The 25091-nt window shown below is 45.7% G+C and overlaps 1 protein-coding gene across 2 annotated transcripts in view; it reads right to left on the reverse strand.

Moving 5' to 3' along the window:
• Positions 1-18312, reverse strand: part of UBE3C (ubiquitin protein ligase E3C) — a 121229-nt gene extending 102917 nt beyond the window's left edge. Inside the window, exon 1 of one of the 2 annotated variants that reach the window (XM_064367388.1) lies at positions 17903-18312. In XM_064367388.1, the coding sequence (XP_064223458.1) occupies positions 17903-17968 (66 nt within the window). In that variant the 5' untranslated portion in view covers positions 17969-18312. The remainder of the gene's footprint in view (positions 1-17902) is intronic. The other variant, XM_064367418.1, reaches the window with a different exon arrangement.
• Positions 18313-25091: the final 6779 nt, after the last annotated feature.

Here is a 25091-nt window from a genome sequence, read left to right on the forward strand (position 1 = left end):
CTGCACTCCAGCCTGGGCAGCAAGAATGAAACTCCTTCTTGGGGGAAGAAAAAAAGAAAATTTCACATTTAAAAAAACCTTTATCACATGCCCAATAGCAAAAAAAACATTGTTTTAAACTTAATTAAAATTATTCATGATTGTTTACTTAATATTCTTTAAACTTTTTAAAACCAATTTTAGACAAAAGCTGCAAAAATGGTACAAGCTCCCTTATCCCATGTCTTACTCACTTCTACATAAGCAGATACAATTATCGACAGGAAATTAACACTGATACAGTAACATTAACTAATCTACAAACTTAATTAGAAATCCACCAATTTTCCCACTAATGCTGTTTATCTGTTCTAGAGTCGTATCTAGGACTCCACACTGTATTTAGCTACTATCTCTTCTTAATCTTCTTATAGCATTCTTATCCTCACTTTTCATGTCCTGGATGCTGTCGCTCAATTTGGATTTTTCCAATACTCTCAGGATTACAGTAAAGTTATGCAATAATGATAGCATTAGATTTTAATCCACAAGATTATATGCACATACACACAATGGACTCAATACTTATATAAATAATCAAATAAATAAACAAGAGAAAAGAAAATCTTTTCCTCACAGAATCCAGTTTAAAAATGTAGAAAGAAAAAGGAAAAAAGAATCACCCAACACTACAGTAATTAACAATGCAGACAAATTCTACTAATGTATGCTAAAATTAGCAGGCAAAAGTGAGGAGAAACCGGATTTGACCAGTGTCAAAGTATCTCTCAAAATACAGATCAAGTAACAAGGGAAAGACAGGGAGAAATTTTGCAGACACCAACTAACACATCAACTGGCTCAGTAATAAAACATATGGACATAATTAACCACTGCTTGATAGAATACAAAGGATACAATAAACTACTGTATTAGTCTTGCCAAAAAGACTCTTTTAACCCAAACGTATTTATCTTAAGAGGAAACCTTTTATCACTAAATGGAAAAACAGTATCTCTGGTCACAGAAGGCATCCTCCCAAATTAAGTACAATGAAAACTGCATTTTTACATTTTAAATTAAATTTGAAAGTGGCTGGTGCAGTGGCTCACGCCTATAATCCCAACACTTTGGGAAGCAGAGGCCAGCAGATTACCTGAGATCAGGAGTTCGAGACCAGCCTGACCAACATGGTGAAACTCCGTCTCTACTAAAAATACAAAAATCAGCTGGCTGTGGTGGCAAGCACCTGCAGTCCCAGCTACTCAAAAGACTAAGGCAGGAGAATCTCTTAAACCCAGGAGGGAGAGGTTGCAGTGAGCCCAAATCCTCCCACTGCACTCCAGCCTGGGTGACAGAGCAAGACTCCATCTCAAAAACAAACAAACAAGCAAACAAACAAACAAAAAAACACTAATGTTTATTTATGAAAAGCCCTATCTGAAATGAGATTTCTCGAAGTAAAAGAAACTTCATAATCACAATAAAAGAACATGAGAAGCTATGCTGCACAGTTTAAGAGGAAGATTAGGCTCTATTAGACAGTTTTATTTATCTTTATTTTTTTGAGACAAAGTCTCGCTCTTGTCTTCCAGGCTGGAGTGCAGTGGTGTGATCTCGGCTCACTGCAACCTCCACCTCCTGGGTTCAAGCCATTCTCCTGCCTCAGCCTCCCAAGGAGCTGGGATTACAGGTGCCTGCCACCACATCCGGCTAATTTTTGCATTTTTAGTAGAGACAGGGTTTCACCACATTGGCCAAGCTGGTCTCAAACTGCTGAGCTCAGGTGATCCACCTGCCTCGGCCTCCCAAAGTGCTGGGATTATAGGCGTGAGCCACTGCGCTCAGCCGACAGTTTTAATTTTGATATTAAAGAATTCTAATTTACATGTTTATAATTAGATCAGTTAGGCAAATGGCATTTATTTTTTTGGAGACAGGGTCTCACTCTGGCCCAGGCTGGAGTGCAGTGGTGCAATCTTGGCTTACTGCAACCTCCGCCTCCAGGGCTCAAGCCCTGCCTCAGCCTCCCGAGCAGCTAGGATTACAGGTGCAAACCACCACGCTTGGCTAAATTTTTGTATTTTTAGTAGAGACGAGATTTCACCACGTTTATCGGGCTGGTCTCGAACTCCTGACCTCAAGTGATCTGCCCGCCTCTGAAAGTGCTTGGATTACAGGCGTGAACCACCGCACTCAGCTGCAAATCGTATTTAATCATGTTCTCTGACAGAACTGGATTCTGAAAAGGGATTCCTAACTAAAATGTCATTTGCTTTAACAAACTTTTCTCTTCTTTTCTCCCACATGCCTGCTGTGTCAAATACTCCTAACTTTGTAAATGCCATATTCAGAATACTTTTTTCAAGTTTTTCACAGCTCTCTCCTCCACAGTCAAGGTGTATATCCCATAGTGAAAGTTTTACTCCACAAAGATGTGACATTCTTCTTGAGGTAACAGTCAAGGAGAGACTATGCCACCAGCTTTCAGGACGAGGGAGAAGCAGGTGCTGGCAGTTACTGCCCATGACTTCACCAGGCTAGAAATTAAGTCTCTGCCTTTCACAAGAGTGATGATTTCACCTCTTGATTACAAAGTTAATATTCCTGCATACATGACTAGTAGGACTGCCTTTTCAATACAAAAAGGGAGCAGATTTTTGTTCTGGTAAACTTCCTGGTGCTGGAGCACACTGCACCAAAGTTTCCCATTAACCCAAGACACCATCTCTGCTTTGCCAACTCAACACACTTGGAGTGTACGTTATCGTTTGTCATACAACTCAACAATAGGTTTGAAAGCATCTCCTCTAATTTATGAGTTAGGAAAAAAAAGTTCTCATGGACTTGTCTATTTAGCTCATGCCTGACAAAGAGCAAAAGAGCAAAGGATTAGCTGAGTTCAGAGTATTACTGGGCTCATCGGTCTGTAGTGAACAGAACCAAGTTTGTCTTCCCCGGGAAAATAACAGCTGCTCAATGTATTTGTCCCAATCTAAAAATGGACAATGAGCTAAATCACTAGACAAAGGAAATCTTGTCCATTATTTTATTTACTTTGTCACTAATCATCACTTCTAATCACAGCTTTGGCAGCAGATTCCCATTCGGCCAATTAGCAGCTCCAGCCTTTGTGATTAAATACAACGCACAGACGCAGGGTTCTCTAGGTCAGTCCTGCCACTCTGCATCTACTTTCCACTTGTTTGTTCCCAGAAGTTTAACACAGGTTTTGGGTGCTATGGCTTATGGTTTCAAAATAAAGTGTGGGTGCACAGTTTCACACTGGGATTTGCCGTGTGACAGAATAGGTTCCCTCTCTTGGCCAGTCCATGAAAAACTGGCTTTCAAAAACCTTCTTATATTTGTTTGCTTTGATTTTCTTTGCAGCCAGCAAGTTGAAGCTGACTCCAGGGATGGGCACAGTGGCTCACACTTGTAAGCGCAGCACTTTGGGAGGCTGAGGCAGAAGGATCACTGGAAACCAAGAGTTCAAGACCAGCCTGGGCCATGAAACAAGACTCCATCTCTTAAAAAGAAAAAAGAAAAAATATATATTTGTAGAGACTGGGTCTCACCATGTTTTATATATATTTGTTTTTGAGACAGAGTCTTACTCTGTCACCCAGGCTAGAGTGCAGTGGTACAATCTCAGCTCAGCATAACCTCCACCTCCTGGGTTCAAGCAATTCTCCTGCCTCAGCCTCCCCAGTAGCTGGGATTACAGGCACCTGCCACCATGCCTGTCTTTTTTTTTTTTTTTTTTTAAAGGTAAAGATGAAGTCTCACCATATTGGCCAGGCAGGTCTCGAACTCCTGACCTCAGGTGATCCACCCACCTCAGCCTCCCAAAGTGCTGGGATTACAGGTGTGAGCCACCACACCTGGCCACCATGTTATATTTTAATGGTCATTTAGGTTGTCTTCAGTTATTTATTTATTTATTTATTTATTTATTTAGAGATGGAGTTTCGCTCTTGTTACCCAGGCTGGAGTGCAATGGCGCGATCTCGGCTCACCGCAACCTCCGCCTCCTGGGTTCAGGCAATTCTCCTGCCTCAGGCTCCTGAGTAGCTGGGATTACAGGCATGCACCACCATGCCCAGCTGATTTTTTGTATTAGTAGAGACAGGATTTCACCATGTTGACTAGGATGGTCTCGATCTCTTGACCTCGTGATCCACCCGCCTCGGCCTCCCAAAGTGCTGGGATTACAGGCTTGAGCCACCACGCCCGGCTGTTTTCAGTTTTTTGTTAATTCAAATAAAACTGTAGTGGATATCCTTGTAAATGTGTCAGTAATATCTGTAGGTTAAATTTCTAGAAACGAAACTGCTAGGTCAAAGGCTACGTGCATTCTGAATTTTAGTATTTCCAAATTGCCTTTCAAGGAGATCATACCAGTGTACGAAAGTGACTGCTGTCCCCTCACCTGCACAGTGCAGCAGCTAACTTTTTACGTTTTCCAAGTAGACAGACACAAAGCCTTATTTCACTGTAGTTCTAATTGTATTTTTTCTAAAATAAGTAAGGCTAAAGTTCTTATGTTTAAAGGTATTTTTATTTCTCTATGCATTGTTTGACCCATTTAATAATTTTTCCATTTATCTTTTTGTATTGAGTGTTTTACAAAAAATCATTTTTGTGATGTTACAAATATTCCCTTTGTCACTGTCTTTAACCTTGGTTATGATATTTTTCTGTGTACAAAGTTTAAATTTTTAATGCAGTCAATTTTCTCACTTAAAAATTAGGCAGCTGCAGCTTAGGAATATACACACAGCATGGACTATGTATCACCCACATCACTAGCATGGATTTCTGTATACTGCATTTTTTAATGCATTGTTGTAAGCTTATTTTCTTTGAGACGGAGTCTCGCTCTGTCGCCAGGCTGGGGTACAGTGGCCTGATCTTGGCTCACTGCAACCTCCATCTCCCAGGTGCAAGCCACCCTGCCCGGCTAATGTTTGTATTTTTAGTGGAGATGGGGTTTCTCCATGTTGGACAGGCTTGTCTCGAATTCCTGACCTCAGGTGATCCACCCACCTCGGCCTCCCAAATTGCTTGGATTACAGGTGTGAGCTACAATGCCTGGCCCATTCTCTGATTTTTATGTAAATACTGTTGTCCTGTAGTTTTGCACTGAGCACAGAGGCAGAAAACGTCCACTGCTGACGTCCTCTCATCTCACAAGTTCAATGACCACTGACGCACTCCCAACATCCATCCAAGCTCCAGACCAGCACGTGCAACTGCCTACTACACATTCCCACAAGCACCTCCAACATGCCTCTTGGAATTCAGCACTGCCTCCCCTCCAAAACCTGCCATTTCATCTCAGTGAATGAGTCACTATCGACTCCAGTCAGATACCTGTGATTCTCCCCTTTTTGTTCTCTGTCCCATCGCCAGCAGATCTCATCAATTCTAAGTCCTCCACATCTCCTGAGCCCTTCCCCTCCACCTGGGTTTTAGGCCCTCACTGCTCCTCAGGCACAAGTGCCGGTGCTTCTCCCGTGGCTCCCCTGCCTTGAGGTTCGCCTCCCTGGAACCAAACACCCAAACCACCCCCGACGCATCTGTAAAACCCAGGTCTCATTAATGCACTGAAAACCCTTTAGCGGCTTTCCAATCCTCCCTGAATATGCCTTAGTGTGGCCTACAATACCCGCCAGCTCTGTCCCTGACTACCTCTCCCAGCCTTCTCGTCTACTTTCTCCACCCCCTTTGCACACCCCCATTCTGGTCACCACCTGGAGCTGACCACCACGTCTCCATGGCTGGACATCTTTGCCCATGCTGTCCCTCTAACTGGTGACAGTCATGTTAATATGTAAATAGTCCGAAGAATCCCACCTAGTCCAGCACATAAAAACTGATATTTGCTTGATGCTCTAAAAATAGGATCTATACATGGTACTAGAACAGAAGGTCAACAAACTTCTGGGTACAAGCCTGTCCAGAGCGTTCTCACACAGCCACTTGACTACCTGTCACTTCACTCGCCTCTCCTCCCCATCCTGCTGTGGCTACCTCCTGCCCCACTGATGTCACGGTGACAAACCAAGGACTGACTCACTCCAAAATCACTCACTCCCCTTGGTCCAACTGCACAGCCCCCTCTTCTCTCCAAGGGCAAACGGATTAAAAAGCTAACTGATCTAAATAAGTGAATTTACACTGTTACAAATAACTAACTCCTTATGGGTCCTACAAGGCATTTTTGAGGAAGATGCTTAAACTGCCTAATAGATAGTATTTCAGGCAGGATAATGCAGGAACCTAAATGTTTCCAAGCAGCATAAGGAAAAAGATAACAGTTCACAAGAAAAGCCAGCACATGATCAGGAGGCATCATCCAAAAACAATGGCATTTTAAGTCAGTTCTCTATTTTACTTGTTTTTTAAGCTGCTCCTAGTTTGCCAATTTCTTTGTTACATTTCCAAAGAGCTACACGATTTTCTCTGAGTGAACTCACATTCACCAAAATGTACGTCGACAATGTTATTATTTAAGTAGCTGATAACTGCAGATATGGAAGGAAAGAGGTAAGAAGGAAAACCACAATTTTTAAATCCTAACAAGCTAGACAAAACAGCATATTTGTCTTGCAGTACTAGTATTTACGACATAGCTAAAGCTGATATTCCCTTCCATGGTGGCTTTAGGATTATTTCCACAAATGCTTTGCTCTCACTTCCCTTCAGGAGGTGGAGCCTGATTCCCCTCACCCTGAGAGTGGGCTGGGCAAAGACACTATGACCAAAGTTAGTGTGTGGTTCTGAGATGGCCAGTCACCACAGGCTTTGCCCTTCCTTCCTGCTCTCTCTGGTCATCAGCTTAGTGGGAAGCCAGCTGCCAGGAGGACATGGTATCCCTAAGGAGCCCCGCAAGAGGGAGAGAACTAACTCTCCTGCCAAGAGCCAGCACTAACTTCCAGGCTTGTGACCAAGTCAGCCCAGAAGTGGATCCTCCAGCCCAGTCAAGGCCTCAGCTGCCTGAGCCTCAGAGACCAGATGTCTGCCCCACAGAACTGAGCAAGGTAACAAAAATGTATTGCTTTAAGCTCTATTACACACGCAATACAAAACCAGTATCTTTCTTTTATTCACTGGAAATTAAGAAATTGGGAAAGCAGCTATCTTAGCTACCTTAACTGTTCAGATTAACATAATTTAAATGCAGACTGCAATACTGTTTTGTATTAACAGTAAATCATGTTCATAAATATAAGCATGTTAACTTGATAAACGTTAATATTAATATATATCGTGACCACTTTAAATGGTCACACAGTATTCCACTGCATTGTTATATTAACAATTATTTAACAAACGTCCAGTATTTAGACATTTAGGCTGTTTCAATATTTTTCAATATTATAAGTAATGCCATAAATCACCTTTCCCATGTATCTTGTCCTACACATATTAGTTCACTACAGTAAATGTTTACATTTCTAAATTTAGAAATTTGTTCTACTAGATTAGAGTGGCCATATTTTGTTAGACTCTTTTTAAGTCTCTTTTTTTTTTTGAGACAGAGTCTCACTATGTCACCCAGGCTTGAGTGCAATGGCATGATCTCGGCTCACTACAACCTCCACCTCCCGGGTTCAAGCAATTCTCCCGCTTCTGCCTCCCGAGTAGCTGAGATTACAGGTGTCTGTCACTATGCCCAGCTAGTTTTTGTATTTTTAGTAGAGATGGGGTTTCACTATGTTGGCCAGGCTGGTCTCAAACTCCTGACCTCAAGTGATCTGCCAAGTGTAATCCCAAAATGCTGGGATTACAGACATGAGCCACCACGCCCCGCCTTGTTAGACTCTTGATAAATTTGTCATAACCATCCCCAGGTAGGCTGTGCCCAGTGTCTGTACACCCTCAGCACCAGCAGGCATTACAGCCTGTAATCTGAGCCCCACCGAAAGTGATGGGCTGTGGAAAGGATGGCTTCTCCTTCATGCTGACAAACGGTAAAGGTGGCATTTGGAGGCTGAGACAGGAGAACAGGGGCGTGCAGAAAGCAGCTGCTTTAAAGGCAGTTTAAAACAAGGGTCACAGTCAAAGAAAAAGATGCCCAACTTCCAAATTCCTAGGTGCCTACATTCTACAACAGAAGAATAAAAGAAAAGTCACAGAGGGAAACTCCTTATAGCTTTGCAAGAACTTCTTTTGGGGCTCTTCTATGGTCTTATGAGACCATCATTTTTTAACGTTTGAAGAATCCTAGTTGGCAATTCACATTGTAACTCAAGAAAATCAGCACACATTCAAGTGGTCAAAACCAGGTAGGGGCTACGATGAGGCAAGCCAGATGCCTAAGAGACAAGTTCAAGGAGGCACTCGCTCAGGGGAAGTGTCAGTGCAACGTCAGTCTGTGCACGAACCTGAGTCAGTAAGTCTTTACATTCTATACGGTGTTTTACTAACCTCCCTGTAGGCCCAGATTTAATGTCCAAAGAAAATCAGACAATTAGTCTCAAGTCTCAGTCCTTCAATTCTGCTTGGTTTCTATTTTAAAAACTCAGACTTAAGAACTCCTGGCCAGACGTGGTAGCTCATTCCTGTAATCTCAGCACTTTGGGAGGCCAAGGAGAGCGGGTCACTTGAGGTCAGGAGTTCAAGCCCAGCCTGGCCAACACGGTGAAACCCCATCTCTACTAAAAATACAAAAATTAGCTGGGTGTGGTGGCAGGTGCCTGTAATCATAGCTACTCGGAGGCTGAGGCAGGAGCATCGCCTGAACCGGGGAGGCAAAGGTTGCAGTGAGCCGAGATCGCACCACCCCTATGGTAATGCCTGGAGAGCTACTGCTCTCCAGCCTGGGAGACAGTGAGAACGTGTCTCTTAAAGAGGTTAAAATAAAAAAAGAACTAATTTGATCTTAGAAAATATTTTGACTTTATTTGATACCAAATCTGTAAGAAAAAGTTTTTATGTTCCACTGCAATGTATATGGAGCATTATACCATCACATGCATTACACACCTGCTTTTTAAAACAAAATAGCACAAAATGTTTTAAGTGGAAAATATTCTAGGTAAGCCCTTCAATTAAACAATAGAGGGCAGTTTTACAAAGCTAAGCAATCAAGTTCTTATAATCTTAACAGTCTAGACCTATCAAAGCGGAAGAATTAAAACTATAGTAATCGAGGCTGAGCAGGGTGCCTCACGCCTGTAATCCCAGCCCTTTGGGAGGCTGAGGTGGGCAGATCATTTGAGGTCAGGAGTTGGAGGCCAGCATGGCCAATATGGCAAAACCCCATCTCTACTAAAAATAAAAAAAAAAAAATTAGTCAGGCGTGGTGGTGGGCATCTGTAATCCCAGCTACTTGGGAGGCTGAGACAGGACAATCCAGAAGATGGAAGTGGCAGTGAGATCGCACCACTGTACCACAGGCACTCCAGCCTACTAGGCAACAGAGGGAATCTCTGTCTCAAAACAAAAAACAAGAACAACAACAACAATAACAGCAAAACTATAGTAATTGGTTTTGGTAGGTCCTAGAGTACCCACACTGTATAAGGTATCACCCAATACCAAAGCCAAAGACACCACAAAAAAACCATAAACTGATGCCCCTTATCAAAAGAGATGCAAAAATCCTGAACAAAATATTAACAACCTCAATCTAACAATGTATACAAAGGATTATGCATCGCAATCAAGTGGGATTTATCCCAGATATGCAAGACTGGTTCAATATTCTGAAATGACTTTCTAAGATGATCCATTATATCCACAGACTGCAGAAAGAAAACCACATAACATTAACAGGTGCAGAAAAAGGATCTGACAAAACCCAACACTCACTGATGATAAAAGAAAGAAAGAAAGAAAGAAAGAAAGAAAGAAAGAAAGAAAGAAAGAAAGACAGACAGACAGACAGACCTCTGTAAACTAGGAATAGAGGGGAATTTCTCCAATTTGATAAAGAACAAAAAACCCAGCATACTTAATGAGAAACTCAAAGCTTTCCCACTAAGATCAAGAACAAGGCAAGTTCTCACCGCTACTTTTAACTATCATCCTAGCTAATGCAGTAAGACAAGAAAATAAAACGCACTGCTTTCTGATGGTCTTAGAAAAAAAGGCATATAGATCAGGAAGGAAGAAATAAAACAGTCTTTGGTTGCAAATAAAATGATTATCTGTGCGGAAAATTCCAAATATCAACCAAAAAACCCCCTCCTGGAACTAAGAAGTGACTATAACAAGATTTCAGGACACAGAGTTGATACACGAAAGTCAACTGCTTCTATACAAATAAGCCATGAACTGGAATTTGAAACTGAAACACAGTATCATTCACATTACCACCCCCCAAAAATACTTAGGTATAAATCTAACAAAAAATGTATAAAGTCTATATGTAGAAAATTACATAACCGATGAAAGAACTAAAAGAACTCAACAAATTAAGAGATATTCCATATTCATGGATAGGAAGGCTCAACACTGCCAAGATTTTAGTTCTTCCCCACTTCATCTACCAATTCAATGCAATCCCAATAAAAATTCCAACAAGTGTTTTTTTGTGTGTGAATATCAACAAAGTGACTCTTACGGAGAGACAAAATATCGAGAATGGCCAACACAACACTAAAAAACAAAGTCGAAGGACTGACTCTACCAGACTTCAAGGCTTACTATGGTCGGGTGCAGTGACTCACACCTGCAATCCCAGCACTTTGGGAGGCCGAGGCAGGCGGATCACTTGAGGTCAGGAGTTCGAGACCAGCCTGGCCAACATGGTGAAATCCTGCTTCTACTAAAAACACAAAAATTAGCCAGGTGTGGTGACACATGCCTGTAATCTCAGCTACTCAGGATGCTGAGGTAGAAGAATCACTTGAACCCAGAAGGCAGAGGCTGCAGTGAGCCGAGATCACACCACTAGCCACTGCACTCCAGGGGCAACAAGAGACTCAGTCTCAAAAAAAAAAAAAGGTACTACAATATATACATAGTAAGTAGTATAGTTTACTATAAACCTACAGTAATCAACATGGTATGGTACTGACAAAAAAGAGAGATACAGATCAATGGAGGAGAGAGCAGAGCCATAACAGAGCTTAGAAATAGATCCATAAAAATATAGCCAACTCATCTTTGACAAAGGAGCAAAGGCATTCCATGGAGTGAGGGAATGTCTTTTCAGAAATTGTGCTAACTGGACATCCAGAAACAAAATAACTTCAAAAATTAAAAATCTAGACACAGATTTTATATTCTTCACAAAAATTAACTAAAAATAGATCAAACCTAAATGTAAAATACAGGATTATAAAAGTACTAGAACATACAAGAAAATCTAGGTTACCTTGGGTTTGGTAACAACTTTTTAGATACAACACCAGAAGCATGATCCATGAAAAACACCACTGCTAAGTTGGACTTCATTGAAATTCAATAGTTATCAAATGTCACGGATGTACCACACAGATACAAGATGTAAATAACAAAAGAAACAGCATGCAGGGGAGAGGTGGTTTTCAGGACGCTATAGTTTCCTCTCAATTTTTCTGTAAACCTTAAACTACTCTTTAAAAAATTAGCCTATTAATTGATAAAAAATAAAGTAAAAAGAAATAAGCTATCAAGCCATGAAAAGACATGGAGGAAGCTAACATGCGTATTACTAAGTGACAGAAGTCAATCTGAAAAGATTACACAGGGTATGATTCCAACTATATGACATTCTAAAAAAGGCTAGAGTAGAAACAGTAAAAAGATCAGTGCTTGCCAGGTGTTGTGGGGATGGGAGGGATGGATGAATATGCACAACACTGAGGATTTATTTTCTTTCTCTTTTTTTTTTTTGGAGACAGAGTCTCACTCTTGTCACCCAGGCTGGAGCGCAGTGGTGCGATGTCAGCTGACTGCAACTTCCGCCTCCAAGGTTCAAGTAATTCTCCGGCCTCAGCCTCCCAAATAGCTGGGATTACAGGTACCTGCCACCACGCCTGGTTAATTTTTATATTTTTAGTAGAGACAAGTTTTACCATGTTGGCCAGGCTGGTTTTGAACTCCTGACCTCAGGTGATCCACCCACCTCGGCCTCCCAAAGTGCTGGGACTACAGGCATGAGCCACCATGCCTGGCCTCTTTTTTCCTTTTTGGAGACAGAGTCTTGCTCTGTTGCCCAGGCTGGAGTGCAGTGGCACAATACAGGCTCACTGCAACCTCCACCTCCGGGCTTACTCAAGCAATTCTCCTGCCTCATCCTCCTGAGTAGATGGGATTACAGGAGAGCACCACCACGCCCAGCTCATTTTCAGTATTTTTAGTAGAGGTGGGGTTTCACCATGCTGGCCAGGCTGGTCTCAAACTCCTGACCTCCCTGCAGTGATCCACCCACCTCGTCCTCCTAAAATGCTGGGATTAGCCAGGCACGGTGGCTCATGCCTATAATCCCAGCACTTTGGGAGGCCGAGGCGGGTGGATCACGAGGTCACCTGGTCAACAAGGTGAAACCCCGTCTCTACTAAAAATACAAAAATTAGCTGGGCATGGTGGTGCATGCCTGTAGTCCCAGCTACTCGGGAGGCTGAGGCAGGAGAATTGCTTGAACCCAGGAGGTGGAGGTTGTGGTGAGCCGAGATCACGCCATTGCACTCCAGCCTGGGTAACAAAAGCGAAACTGTCTCAAAAAATAATAATAATAAATAAATAAATAAATAAATAAAAATAAAATGCTGGGATTACAGGTGTGAACCACTGAGCCTGGCCAGCACTGAGGATTTCTACAACAATGAAACTATTCTGTATAATGCTGTAAGGGTAGATACATGCCATCATACATTTGTCAAAACCCAGGCAATGCACAACACACAGTGTGAACCCAAATATACGCTATGGACTTCAGTTAATAATAACACATCAATATTGGTTTATCAATTGTGACCAATGATTCACATTAATGCCAGATGCTAATAACAGAGAAAAGTGAGGTCAGGGAGACGAGGCATATGGAAACCCTACCCTTTCCTTGATTGTAAACCTGAAACTGCTCTAAAACATAAAGTCTATTTTAAAAAAAAAAAAAGCACCGATCGAACATTAAAGTGATCTTAATTCTACTCCCACTATTATCAGATCTACGAAAACTCACAAAGTTTCAGTTCCTCTGATCTACAAACTTTTCTATATCCATATTCACCCCTATTTTAAGTCTCAAAATATTTCTAATTGCCTGCTCACACTCAGTTCTGTCCACTCTCCTGTATTCTCAAAGACTCTGATAGCGAAACCATTCCTGTCTTCCCTACATTTTTAACCGCTTCCTTCCCAGTCTATAAACTTAAGCTTCCCCCATGTCCTCAAAAAACAAAAACAAAAACAAAAACAAAACTCTTTCTGAGACCCCGAATTTCCCTCTATCATCCAATCTTCTGGTCCTTTTCAAAAAAGGTCTACCCTGTCCCCTCCCCACTGCCCCTGCCTTTTTTTTTTTAAGAGATGGGGTCATGCTGTGTGGCCTAGGCTGGAGTGCTGTGGCATGATCACAGCTCACGACAGCCTTAACTCCCGGGCTCCGAGGATGCTCCCGCCTCGGCTTTCGTCGTAGAGGATTACGGGAGAGTGCCACAGCATCCGGCCATGGTCTGCCGTGTTCCTGACTTCCCATTCACTCTTTAATGTGCTATGCTCTTGACTTCCAACTCCGACCACCCCACAGAATGTACTCTTCTTCCCAGCTCCGCAGTCAGTGGGCTTGCTGTGTCTGTGCAGCACCCAGCACTGCCAGTCACTCCTCCGTCCTTGAGATTTACTCCCTGGACACCACTCTCCTGCACTCCCAGAGGTGTGACTCTTTTGTAAGACCCCCAACCCCCACACATAGTAAACGTTGCAGTACCTCACAAATCCCACCCTGTCCCAAACTCCATGCCCTCTTAGAGAACTGTGTTCTAGGCCCCAGTCTGTTAATAACCCCCAACTCTGCATCTCTAGCTCAGGTTCCTCCCTGTGTACATCCCACAGGAACCTAGGCATTCCTTCAACAACCACTCTCCGCTTCTTCAAGAATCTACACCAGCCCTCAGGCGCAGCTAGACTGCTCCATTTGAATCAAGCCTCCAAGCCCTCCTCAGACTGAGCTCATCAGGTGGAAACACAACCCAGGCCAATCAGACCTTCCTGAAAAGTGGTAATTATGATCTAACTTTCTCCACACATAAGCTAGGAAACCACGTGTGTGAAACGGAGAAAGCCAGTCTGCAGAGCCAGGAATGAAGGAGACAGAAAGAAGGGAGTGCACACAATTCCAGCAGAGAGATAGTGAGTCCTGCAGTGTGACACTTGCTAGCCGGTTGTTCCCGCCCTTTCTGTTCCGTGAGAGGCAGCTTATCCTTTGTTTCTTTTTGTTTTGCCTACTAAGCCAGCTTTAGCCAATTTTCATACTTGGAATCAAATGACCCCAAGACATTCTTCTGTACACTACCACCAGTTAACTGTATCACGCTATCAGTATGTACCCTGATGTCAGAAATATTTAAAGCTAGAAATCAGTGGGACTTTAAAAAAATAATTTCAACTTTTACTTCAGATTCAGGGGGTACCTATGCAAGTTTGTTACACGGATATTCTGCGTGGCGCTGAGGTTTGGGGTATGAAGGACCCATCACCCAGGCGGTGAGCACAGAGTACCCAAAAGGTACTTTTTTAGCCCTTGTCCCCGGCCCTCTTTTCCCCTCTAGCAGCGTCCCAGGTGTCTACGGTCCCCATCTTTATGTCCGTGTGTAATCAATGTTTACCTCCCTAGAGTGATTTTGAATTAATGGAATCCAATGCACATCTACTCCGCACATCCCCTTCCACGCACCCGGAATGCCTTCCTGTCTTCCATCCATCCTGATTCTACCCATCTTTTAGGACTAAGCTCCAACCAGCTCTACTTTTTCTGAATCAGGCCCGAGGGAAATTTAGAATGCAGCAATTACTCCCAACTGTTACTTAATTTTTAATTGCTTAAGTCTTATCTCCCCAACCAGATTATAGGCTTCTTCGAGCCAGACTTTTCGTACACAGACCTACACAAATCATAAACACTAAAAGTATTTGATACGAAAAAACAAAAAGATCTATCATTCAAAAGGTGGTAATTACTCCATTTCCCACTAAGCTCCAGAAAGGGAAGATTTCAAAAAATAATTTAAGACATGAGAGAAAGGTCATAACTTTTCATTTTTCCAACAAAGGAAGGGACTTCTGTAGCAGCCAAAGAAAATTCAGGACAACCAGTAATATGTAGGTGCTCACCATAATTAGCTGTGAGCAAACAACATTAAAACCACAAAGAAACTACAATTTCTCACTAAAATTCAAGGACTTGCAGTATCAAGTGTTGCTAAGGATGTAGAAACCTGGACATCTTCAGATGACACGGGCATGCTTCGTGGGGAAACTGTGGCCGTGGTGTGCACAACAGATGAACAGGCACATGACCTAGGACCCAGCGCATGAGTATCATGTGCACCAAAAGGAACACACAGCAAATGCCAGTAAAAAAACAGAATAAACCACGGTGTTCACACAAAGGGCAGAGCCTTGCACCGAGGTGGACTCCATCCACTTCTGAGACAGAAGCCGAGCCAGAGAAGCCAGGCACAAAGAACAAGCAGCCAGTGGCTCCATGTCCCTGAAGTTCAACAGGTAAAGCTCATCTACAGTGACAGAGGTCAGAAGGGCAGTCACCCTCGTGGGGGAGGAATACAGGCATACATAGCATAATGACCTTTCAGTCTATCGACCACAGACCACATATAGACTGTGGTCCCATAAGATTATAATTTGTATTTTTAGTGGACCTACGTTTGGATGCACAAATATTTACCATTGTGTTGAGCTGCCTACCGTATTCAGTACAGAAACACGCTGTCCAGGTGTGTAGCGTGCCAAGCAGCTAGGTGTGCAGTGGGCGACACCAGCTAGGTTTAGGTGCACTCTAGGATGGTCCCACAACCCCCAAATGGTCTAGTGACAGTGTCTCCCTGTTTAAGCAACACGTGACCGGGTGGGAGTGCAAGGGAACCTCTGGAATGCTGGGAATGGTCTTCCTTTGATGTGTGGTGTTCCATCTACAGGAGCATGTCCATATGCCCAAATCCTTCAAGCTGAACATACAGCTGGTTCCCCATCCAGATTCCCTTACCAGGCCAGAGCACCCATGCCCCAGCTGCTGCCAGTTCCTACTAAAGGCTCTTTACTGCCACTCTCTCCCACAAGTATGGCCCTGGACTCAGGGTGAGCAGTGCCACACTCTCACACTCATCCTGGGGGCAGCCTGCAGCCACCAGTCTCTCTGCCTCAATAAGGGACAACTATGGCATGTCCTGGTGAGATGAGGCTAAAGCTAGCCTCCAGCTGAGAAGATGCCTTTTCCTGCCCTACCCAGCTTCCTTATCCCCTTCCTCCTCAATTTCACTTGCACAAAGATCTCCGAAGGCTCTTCTAGAGGAGAGGCCACAACACAGCACTTAATGTTTGTGAACCTGACTGCATCTTAAGTTATACCTCAATAAAAAGTTTTTTGTTTTCCCTGGAGATTCTGATCAACAGATAAGAATCTCCCTCCCTCAGAGCAGAGATGCACTACTTGGTGAAAAAGGACCAACATCCATGCCCTGTGGGGTGTTCCTGCCTGCAACAGAGGCCACTGCCCTGTGTAAATGGTGTGGAGTCTCAGGTGGTCTGCCACTAGCTTGCTGTGTGATTGTGCACTCATTGAAACGCTCTGCAGCTCACCTTCCAAACTTGTAAGCTAGGGCATTTGGCCCTGAGATTATCTGAAGTCTCTCCTAACTGTAGAAATCCTTTGCTCTCATAACGAATTTTCATTAACATGGAAGCCCCTAAGCGCTACCACGCCCACTCTGTAACTGCAGTTACTTAGTTCTGGAGCACAAGTGACCTCCAACCAAGCACCATCACACAAACCTCAAAGCTTAAAAATTATCAGCATGCTTCTCTCCCAACTCCCTATTCAGGTTCCCTTCCACCCCCACTAACCACCGTACACAGCCCTACAGCACAGTTTTAAAAGCCCCTTCCTCCTCAGCCTGCCAGCATCCACTCAGCGTTGCGTGCCTACCTGGTAGTTGTGATATACAGAATATACTGATAGACAAGAAAAACTAGGTGAAACATTTTAAAGAACATTTTACAAATGATGGGAAGGGGTGGAAAGAGAGGGGAGGGAGCAAGGCCATACAGTGTTCAAGGATGTCGTGGTTCCAGTGAACCAAAATGCCGGTCATCGGGGACAGACAGCTGGAAATTTTACACTAGGAACAACACAGGCGTCATGGTTTGCCAACCCTGATCCTAAACAATTACCATGCGAACAACTTATGAGTGATCACAATAGCTACAAGTCGGGAGTCTCTCCACAGTTTCTGCGAGGCTGGAAAAGAATAATTGCCCTGGTGTTGGATTCAAACACGTGGCTACTCATTGGGCGTTCTGCCTCCAGAGATTATCGATTATCACGAAGTGCGTGCCGTTCACCTTCTACAACAGAAGACGCCCTTCAGGTGGCATTCGAAAAGCAGCCACTCCCTGATGCCAGGCGGGAGCGAGCAAGCAGGGAAAGTGCATTTCTGAAAGGAAACACCCAGAAAGGGTAAGTTCACCTTGGGTAGCACAAAGCGCGCCAGGGTTCACCGGCCGCCTGCCTGGAAGGGCAGCCACCGCCAGCGCGCCCGGGTCCCGAAGCGCAGCGGGCAGGCAAGGCTCCCACAGGCGCGGCCTCCAGCTCCGGCGAGGCAGGCCCGGAGTCCAGCCCTAAGTCCTGGCCCGAGTCCTGGCCCCGAGGCCCGGCCGGGGAGGCACCGAGTCCAGCCTCGAGTCCAGCCCCGAGCCCCGGCCGCGCAGGCCAGAGCCGCGGGCGCCGCGCCAGCGCAGCCCTCACCTTCCTGCTCGCGCCGCCGAGGGACACCTTGGGCCGCGTCTTGAAGTCGCCTTCGAAGCTGAACATCCTGGCAGCCTAGCCCATGTGCGGGCGGCGTCGCCGCGGGAGCAGCCGGGCGGGCGGGGCGCGTGGCGGGCTGGGAGGCTCTCGGCGCCCGCCCGCCCGGCCCGGGGCAGTGAGGACGCGGCGACCGGGAGGCGACCCGAGCCCGCCTCCGGGCTGTACCCTCCCAGCCCTGCCCTGCGGCGGGAGGGGCGGCGACTCTGGAGGGGTGGCCCTGCCTCGCCCGCCCCTCATCCACGCCGGCCACTGCTCCGGCCGCGGCAAAGGCGCCGGCGGGTCGCGGACCCGGCGCTTGCACCTGGAGCTGCCGCCTCGGGAGGCAAGATGGCGGCCAGCCGTCGCTGCGTCCTCGGCCCCGCGGACGCGCGCGCCCCCGCTATCGACGTCGCGGCGCTCTTCACGGCGGCTCCGCCAGCGTGCGCGCCCCCGCCATCGACGACTCGGCGCTCCTCCTGGCGTCACCGCCAGCGTGCGCGGCCCCGCAAGGCGCGCTGGAGCCTGGGGAGGAGCGTAGGGACCCAGGCGGGGTGCGCGGCGGCGTGCGCGGGGCCTGGTGCGTGCGGAGGGCACTGCGCGCGGGGGGCGGGAGAGGTGGCGTGCAAGGCGCGAGGCTGGGTGCAGAGCAGGTGTAGGGCCGGGTGCGGGGTGCAGGGCGGGGTGCAGTGCAGGGGCCGGCACCCGGAGCGGGCTGGGAGCGGCCAGTGGGATGCCAGACTCGAGTGAGTGAGGCGGGAAAGGAGCAGCTTGGCCCGGTCCGTCTGTTTACATCCCACCTGTTCTGTGTCGTCAGACGCACAGACGGACGTGAATATTCACCACGGACGCAGACATGCGCAGATTTGCCTCCTACATGCACAGCACACACACGCGTAAATATCTATACACACGGTATAAACACATACCTGTATCCTATGTACACATACCTGTGTATGCGTAAATATGCTCCTGGACTTACCATGGGGGCTATGTCCTAATAAACCATCGTAAAATGAAAATATTGTAAGTTGCAAATGTATTTAATACTACAATAAACCCAAAACAAACTCAGAAAATTGTATGTTGATCTATTTTAAGTTGGGGACCACCTATACATAAACGTGTCTTATATCCACACATACGTATACATAAAAACATCTCTCATGTATATACATTATATCATACACGATTGAAACCAATTTTTAAAATTGATTTTTGTTGTATATAAAGTGTGCAACACGATGATTTCATAGACACATACATTGTGAAATGATTACCTTCTTTGTGTGTGTGTGATAAGAGTACCTAGAATCTAGTCTTAGCAAAATTTCAACACACAATACGATGTCATCTACGTCCTCCTCCTACGGCCAGGTGCGGTGGCTCACGCCTGTAATCCCAGCACTTTGGGAGGCTGAGGTGGGCGAATTAAGGTCAGGAGTTCGAGACTAGCCTCGCCGATATGACAAAGCCCCGTCTCTACTAAAAATACAAAAATTAGTTGGGCGTGGTGGCAGGCACCTGTAGTCCCAGCTACTCAGGAGGCCGAGGCGGGAGAATTGCTTGAACCCAGGAGGCAGAGGTTGCAATGAGCCGAGATTGTGCTCACTACACTCCATCCTGGGCGACAGAGCAAGACTCCATGTCAAAAAAAAAAAAAAAAATACAGTCCTCCTGTGAACATTAGGTCCGGGGGCATATTCATGCTACACAACTGCAAGTTTGTGTCCTTTTACTACCCCCCCCACCCCCCACCCCTGCCCCGTTTCCCCCAGCTCCGGAAACCACGCCTCTACTCTTGTTTCTAGACAAGATTTGACTGTTGGATTCCAGGTAACAGTGAGCTCATACAGTATCTTTCTGTGTCCAGCTTATTTCACTTGGCATACTGTCCTCCAGGTTCATACATGCAGCAAATGACAGCACTTCCTCCTGTATCTTCGCTGTTATGAATAACGTTGCAATGAACTGAGGGAGCTCCAAAGAGACAATTTCATTTCCTGTAGGCATGTAACCAGCAGAGGGACGGCTGAGGCACGCGGAAGTTCTAGTTTTGTCTTTTTGAGGCACCTCCATACTGTTTTTCGTAATGGTGGTACCTCCAACGATGTGCAAAGGTTTCCTTTTCCCACACCCTCACCGACACTTGTCTTTTGGATAATAGCCATGCTAATATCGTGAGCTGATATTTCTATGTGGTTTTGATTTGCATTTCCTCAATGGCTTCTGATGTGGAGCACCTTTTCATATACCTCTTGTCCACTTTTATGTCTATTTGGAAAAATTCAGGCCCTTTGCTCATTTTTTAATTGGGAAAACCAAATTTTTATACTAATATTTGTCATTACTATGTGGAATGCACTCTTGTAAAAGTCTGTCTTTTAATTTAATTTTTTTTTTGAGATAGGGCCTCAGTTTGCTGCCCGGGCTGAAGTGCTGTGGTGCTGTCACAGCTCAGTGCAGCCTCAACCCCCCGTGCTCAAACGATCCTCCCACCTCAGCCTCCCAGAGGGCTGGGACTGCAGGTGTGTGCCACTATGCCTGGCTTTTTTTCTTTTTTTCACTTCTTGTAGAGATGGGTCTCACTATGTTGTCCTGGATTCCTGAGCTCAAGGGATCCTCCTGCCTCAGCCTCCCAAAGTGCTGGGATTACAGGCATGAACCACTGCGCCCGGCTGTCTTCTTCTTTTTAATGCTAGTTGCAAAGCACTAAATATGTTTCACAACCTACTAACAGGTCTCAGCTCGTAGTTTGAAAAATTCTGCCATATAAATTAAATATAGATAGATGGACGGTTAGAAAGATGCACACACACACTACTGTTGTCTGAATGTCCCAAAATCATAGCTTGAAACTTAATCCCCAATGTGATCGTATTAAAGGAGGGGCCATAAGGAGGTCTTAAAGCATGAGGCCCCACCGCCATGAAGGCAATCAGTGCCCCAGGCAGCCTGTTTGTCCCTTCTGCCATGTGGAGACACAGCGAGAAGACACTATCTATGAAGCAGAGTCCTCGCCAGACACAGAATGTGGGGGCACCTTGATCTTGAACTTCCCAGATTCCAGAGCTATGAGAAATACATTTCTGTTGTCCAAAAATTACGCAGGCTAAGGCATTCTGTTATAGCAACTCAAATAGACTAAGGCACCCACACCCAGGCACAAATGTGTGTGTGTAAATATATATATGAACAAGATCACAGTTCACATATGTATATGAACTGTTACAGTATAGAATGTATTTTTAATTATAAAATGTCCCGATTTTACTATTTTGAAAGTTTACATATTTTATCAGTTAAAAAAGACATAACCTTTTGTTTTTACCTGTCAGGTTAGCAAAGACTTAAAATTGGTACTATCAATATTCGTGACCTCTGAAGTCTGCTCTGAAGTCTCAGATTCTTTTTTTTTTTTTTTTTGAGACAGACTTGCTGTTGTTACCCAGGCTGGAGTGCAGTGGCATGATCTCGGCTCACTACAACCTCTGCCTCCTGCCTCCTGCCTCCTGGGTTCAAGCTATTCTCCTGCCTCAGCCTCCCGAGTAGCTCGAATTACAGGTACCCATCACCACGCCCAGCTAATTTTTGTATTTTTAGTAGAGACAGGGATTTCACCATGTTGGCCAGGCTGGTCTCCAACTACTGACCTCAGGTGGTCCATCTGCCTCAGCCTCCCAAAGTGCTGGGATTACAGGCGTGAGCCACCGCACCCCGCCTGAAGTCTCAGATTTTGCTTCGAATAAACCCTTCCAAGGTCTGGACTAGGAAGAAGAGCAAGCGTGCCCATGTGAATCTCACACCAACCTCAGCGTGGCTGGTGAAGTGGGGGGTGCTGTCCCACTTATCTGCTAGGCCTCTTTCAAATGTTCTGACTTGCTCACGTGGGCAGGGAAGAAGTGCTCCTGACTGGACCTCTGCCCACCTCAACACCACCGCCTGGCATCTGGCCCGTTTCCACACTTAGCCCCGGGGTGGGCACATCTCTGTGCTGAGGCCAGTGCGTCTGCTGGGTGGCCCTGCTCCGTGAGCCACTTCTTCCCCTGGTCTCTCCTGGAGAACGAGTGATATTACAGAAAAGTTGACTTACCAACATCATTTCGTTGTCTTTAACATGACTCCTAGTGAGGATTTGAAAAGTACCTTTTTATAGAAAATTTCAAACTCAACAAGCCAGGAGACTCATATAATCAATCAGTTTCCATCAGCTATCAATCACCCAGTGCCAGTGACTGCCCACCCGGGGCCAATCTTGTGTGATTTAGACTACAACCAGTAACCACTCCCCTCTATCCCTTTGAAGCAAATTCCAGACATCGTTTTTGTCTGTAATTATTTCTATATCTCTTAAAAAGTAGAATGTTTGTAGAACAAGATTATGATCTTATTACTCTACGAAGATTAATAATTTTCAAGGGCAATTTTCTGTAATCCTGGCACTTTGGGAGGCCAAGGTGGGTGGATTGCTTCAGCTCAGGAATTCAAGACCAAACTGGGTAACATAGCAAGACCCCCGTCTCTACAAAAATAAAAAAAAAATTAGCCAAGCACGGTGGCTGAAGTTCCAGCTACTCAGGAGGCTGAGGTGGGAGGCTCTCTTGAGCCTGGGAGGTGGAGGTTGCGGTGAGCAGAGATTGCACCACTGCACACCAACCTGGGGGACAGAGACAGACCCTGTCTAAAAAAAAAAAAAAAATTCTGACCATAGGTGCTGACCTAGAAGCTAATGACTGTACATGCTGACTCCGGCCCACAGCGCTGCTGACTTGGTCTACTTCCTCTTGTAGACAACAAACTCCTCAAGGACGAGGAACTGTCTAGCTCACTTTTGTACCAACTGCAGGCCTCGAATATGTGTTGGATTCAACAGATGATTACTGAAAGGTAGTGGGAAGAGTAAGTCAAAATCCTGTAGCTACTACACTCCTATCAGAGCAGCTAAAATAAATACTGATAACACCAAATGCTGGCAAGGAGGTGAAGAAACTGGACCTCTCATATGTCACTGTGGGAAAGTAACCTGGCACAACCAGTCTGGAAAATAGTTTGGCAGTGATTTTTTTTTTTTTTTTTTTTTGATACGGAGTTTCGCTCTTGTTGCCCAGGCTGGAGTGCAATGGCGCGATCTCGGCTCACCGCAACCTCCGCCTCCTGGGTTCAGGCAATTCTCCTGCCTCAGCCTCCTGAGTAGCTGGGATATCAGGCACGCGCCACCATGCCCAGCTAATTTTTTGTATTTTAGTAGAGACGGGGTTTCACCATGTTGACCAGGATGGTCTCGATCTCTTGACCTCGTGATCCACCCGCCTTGGCCTCCCAAAGTGCTGAGATTACAGGCATGAGCCACCGCGCCCAGCCTGGCAGTGATTTTAATTAAGAAACTTTTAGCTGGGGCCGGGTGCCTGCCGTGGTTTGTCCCTGTAGTCCCAGCTACTCAGGAGGTCGAGGTGGGGGGATTGTTTGAGCCCAGGAGGCTGAGGCTGCAGTAAGACGTGACTGTGCCACTGCACTCAAATGGGCAACAGAATGAGATCCTGTCTCAAAGAGGCAAAATGTAATTAATTAAATTTAATTTGTAAACTAAACATACACTTACCGCAGGACCCAGCAACTGAACTCCCGTGCATTTATTTGCCCCCGACTAATGAAAACTTATGTCTATACAACATTTTACACAGATGTCCACAGCAGCTTTATTTGTAATAGCCAAAATTTCAAAACAACCAAAACGGCCTCCAGAGGATGATAGTTAAACAAACCTCAGCGCGTTCATGCCATGAACACTACTCAGCAGTTTTCGCAAAGAGCAAACTACTGATGCCGGCAGACAGCCCTCCAGGGCAGCGTGCTGACTGGAAGAGCCAGTCCCAGCAGGTCGCGTAAGTACTGTACATCCATTCACATGACGAGGACGGGGAGGACGGGGAGGAGGGTGGCTATGAAGGGAGGTCCTTGTGGTGATGGAGCAATTTTGTGACTTGATTGTGACAGTTCCATGAACACACATGTGATAAAACGGCACAGCACCACTTTGGGAGGTCTCAGTGTGTCTGTGGCCTTGGTGGTGACGGCATCACAGATGCCTGCATATGTGCAAACACACACGTGAAATACGTGCAGCTCTCTGTGCATCCGCCACACCTCAGTAACACTGTCCTGTCAGGTGACCTGGAGCTATGGAAACACGTGCCGAGGTCGAGGCCCGGGCTTGGATGTGGTGTGTCGTTCCATGCGATAGAACCGCAGGTGGAAAACGGGACGAAGGGTCCATCCCTGGACTGTCCGCACAACTTCCTGTGAATCTATAACCCTCTCAAAGAATTTTAAAAAGTAGTTTGTTGCTGTTTTTAGAGACCGGATCTCACTCTGTCACTCAGGCTAGAGTGCAGTGGTGTGATCATAGCTCACTCACTGTAGCCTTGAACTCCTGGACTCGAGCAGTCCTCCCACCTCAGCCTCTTGAGTAGCTGGGTCTACAGGGGCTCAAAATGAGACTTTTTTTTTTTTTAGAGACAGAGTCTTGCTCTGTCGCCCAGGCTGGAGTGCAGTGGCGCAATCTCAGCTCACTGCAACGTGTACCTCCCGGGTTCAAGTGATTCTCCTGCCTCAGCCTCCTGAGTAGCTGGGACTACAGGCACATGCCACCACGCCCAGCTGACATTTTGTATATTTAGTAGAGACAGGGTTTCACCATGTTGGCCAGGATGGTCTCGATCTCCTGACCTCATGACTCCCCCGACTCGGCCTCCCAAAGTGCTGGGATTACAGGCGTGAGCCACCGTGCCCGCCCCAAAATAAGAATTTTTAAATGCAACCTGAAACAACAATAATAATAGAAACATTGAATGCCAAATATAATTGTATATATGTATGTAACGGGATATTGTGATGGTTAATTTTTCTTTTTCTGAGATAAGGTCTTGTTCTGCCACCCAGTCTGGAGTGCAGTGGTGTGACCTGGTCTCACTGAAACCTCTGCCTCCCAGGCTCAAGCCATCCTCCCACCTCAGCCTCCTGATTCGCTGGGACTATAGGCACATGCCACCATGCCAGGCTAATAGTATTTTTTGTAGAAATGGGGTTTTGCCATGTTGCCCAGGCTAGTTGCCTGCCTTGGCCTCCCGAAGTACTGGAATTACAGGCGTGAGCC

The sequence above is a fragment of the Aotus nancymaae genome, unplaced genomic scaffold (assembly GCF_030222135.1).
Source record: "Aotus nancymaae isolate 86718 unplaced genomic scaffold, 86718_ANA_hifiasm-v0.15.2.pri h1tg000002l, whole genome shotgun sequence".
NCBI classification, from domain to species: Eukaryota; Metazoa; Chordata; class Mammalia; order Primates; family Aotidae; genus Aotus; species Aotus nancymaae.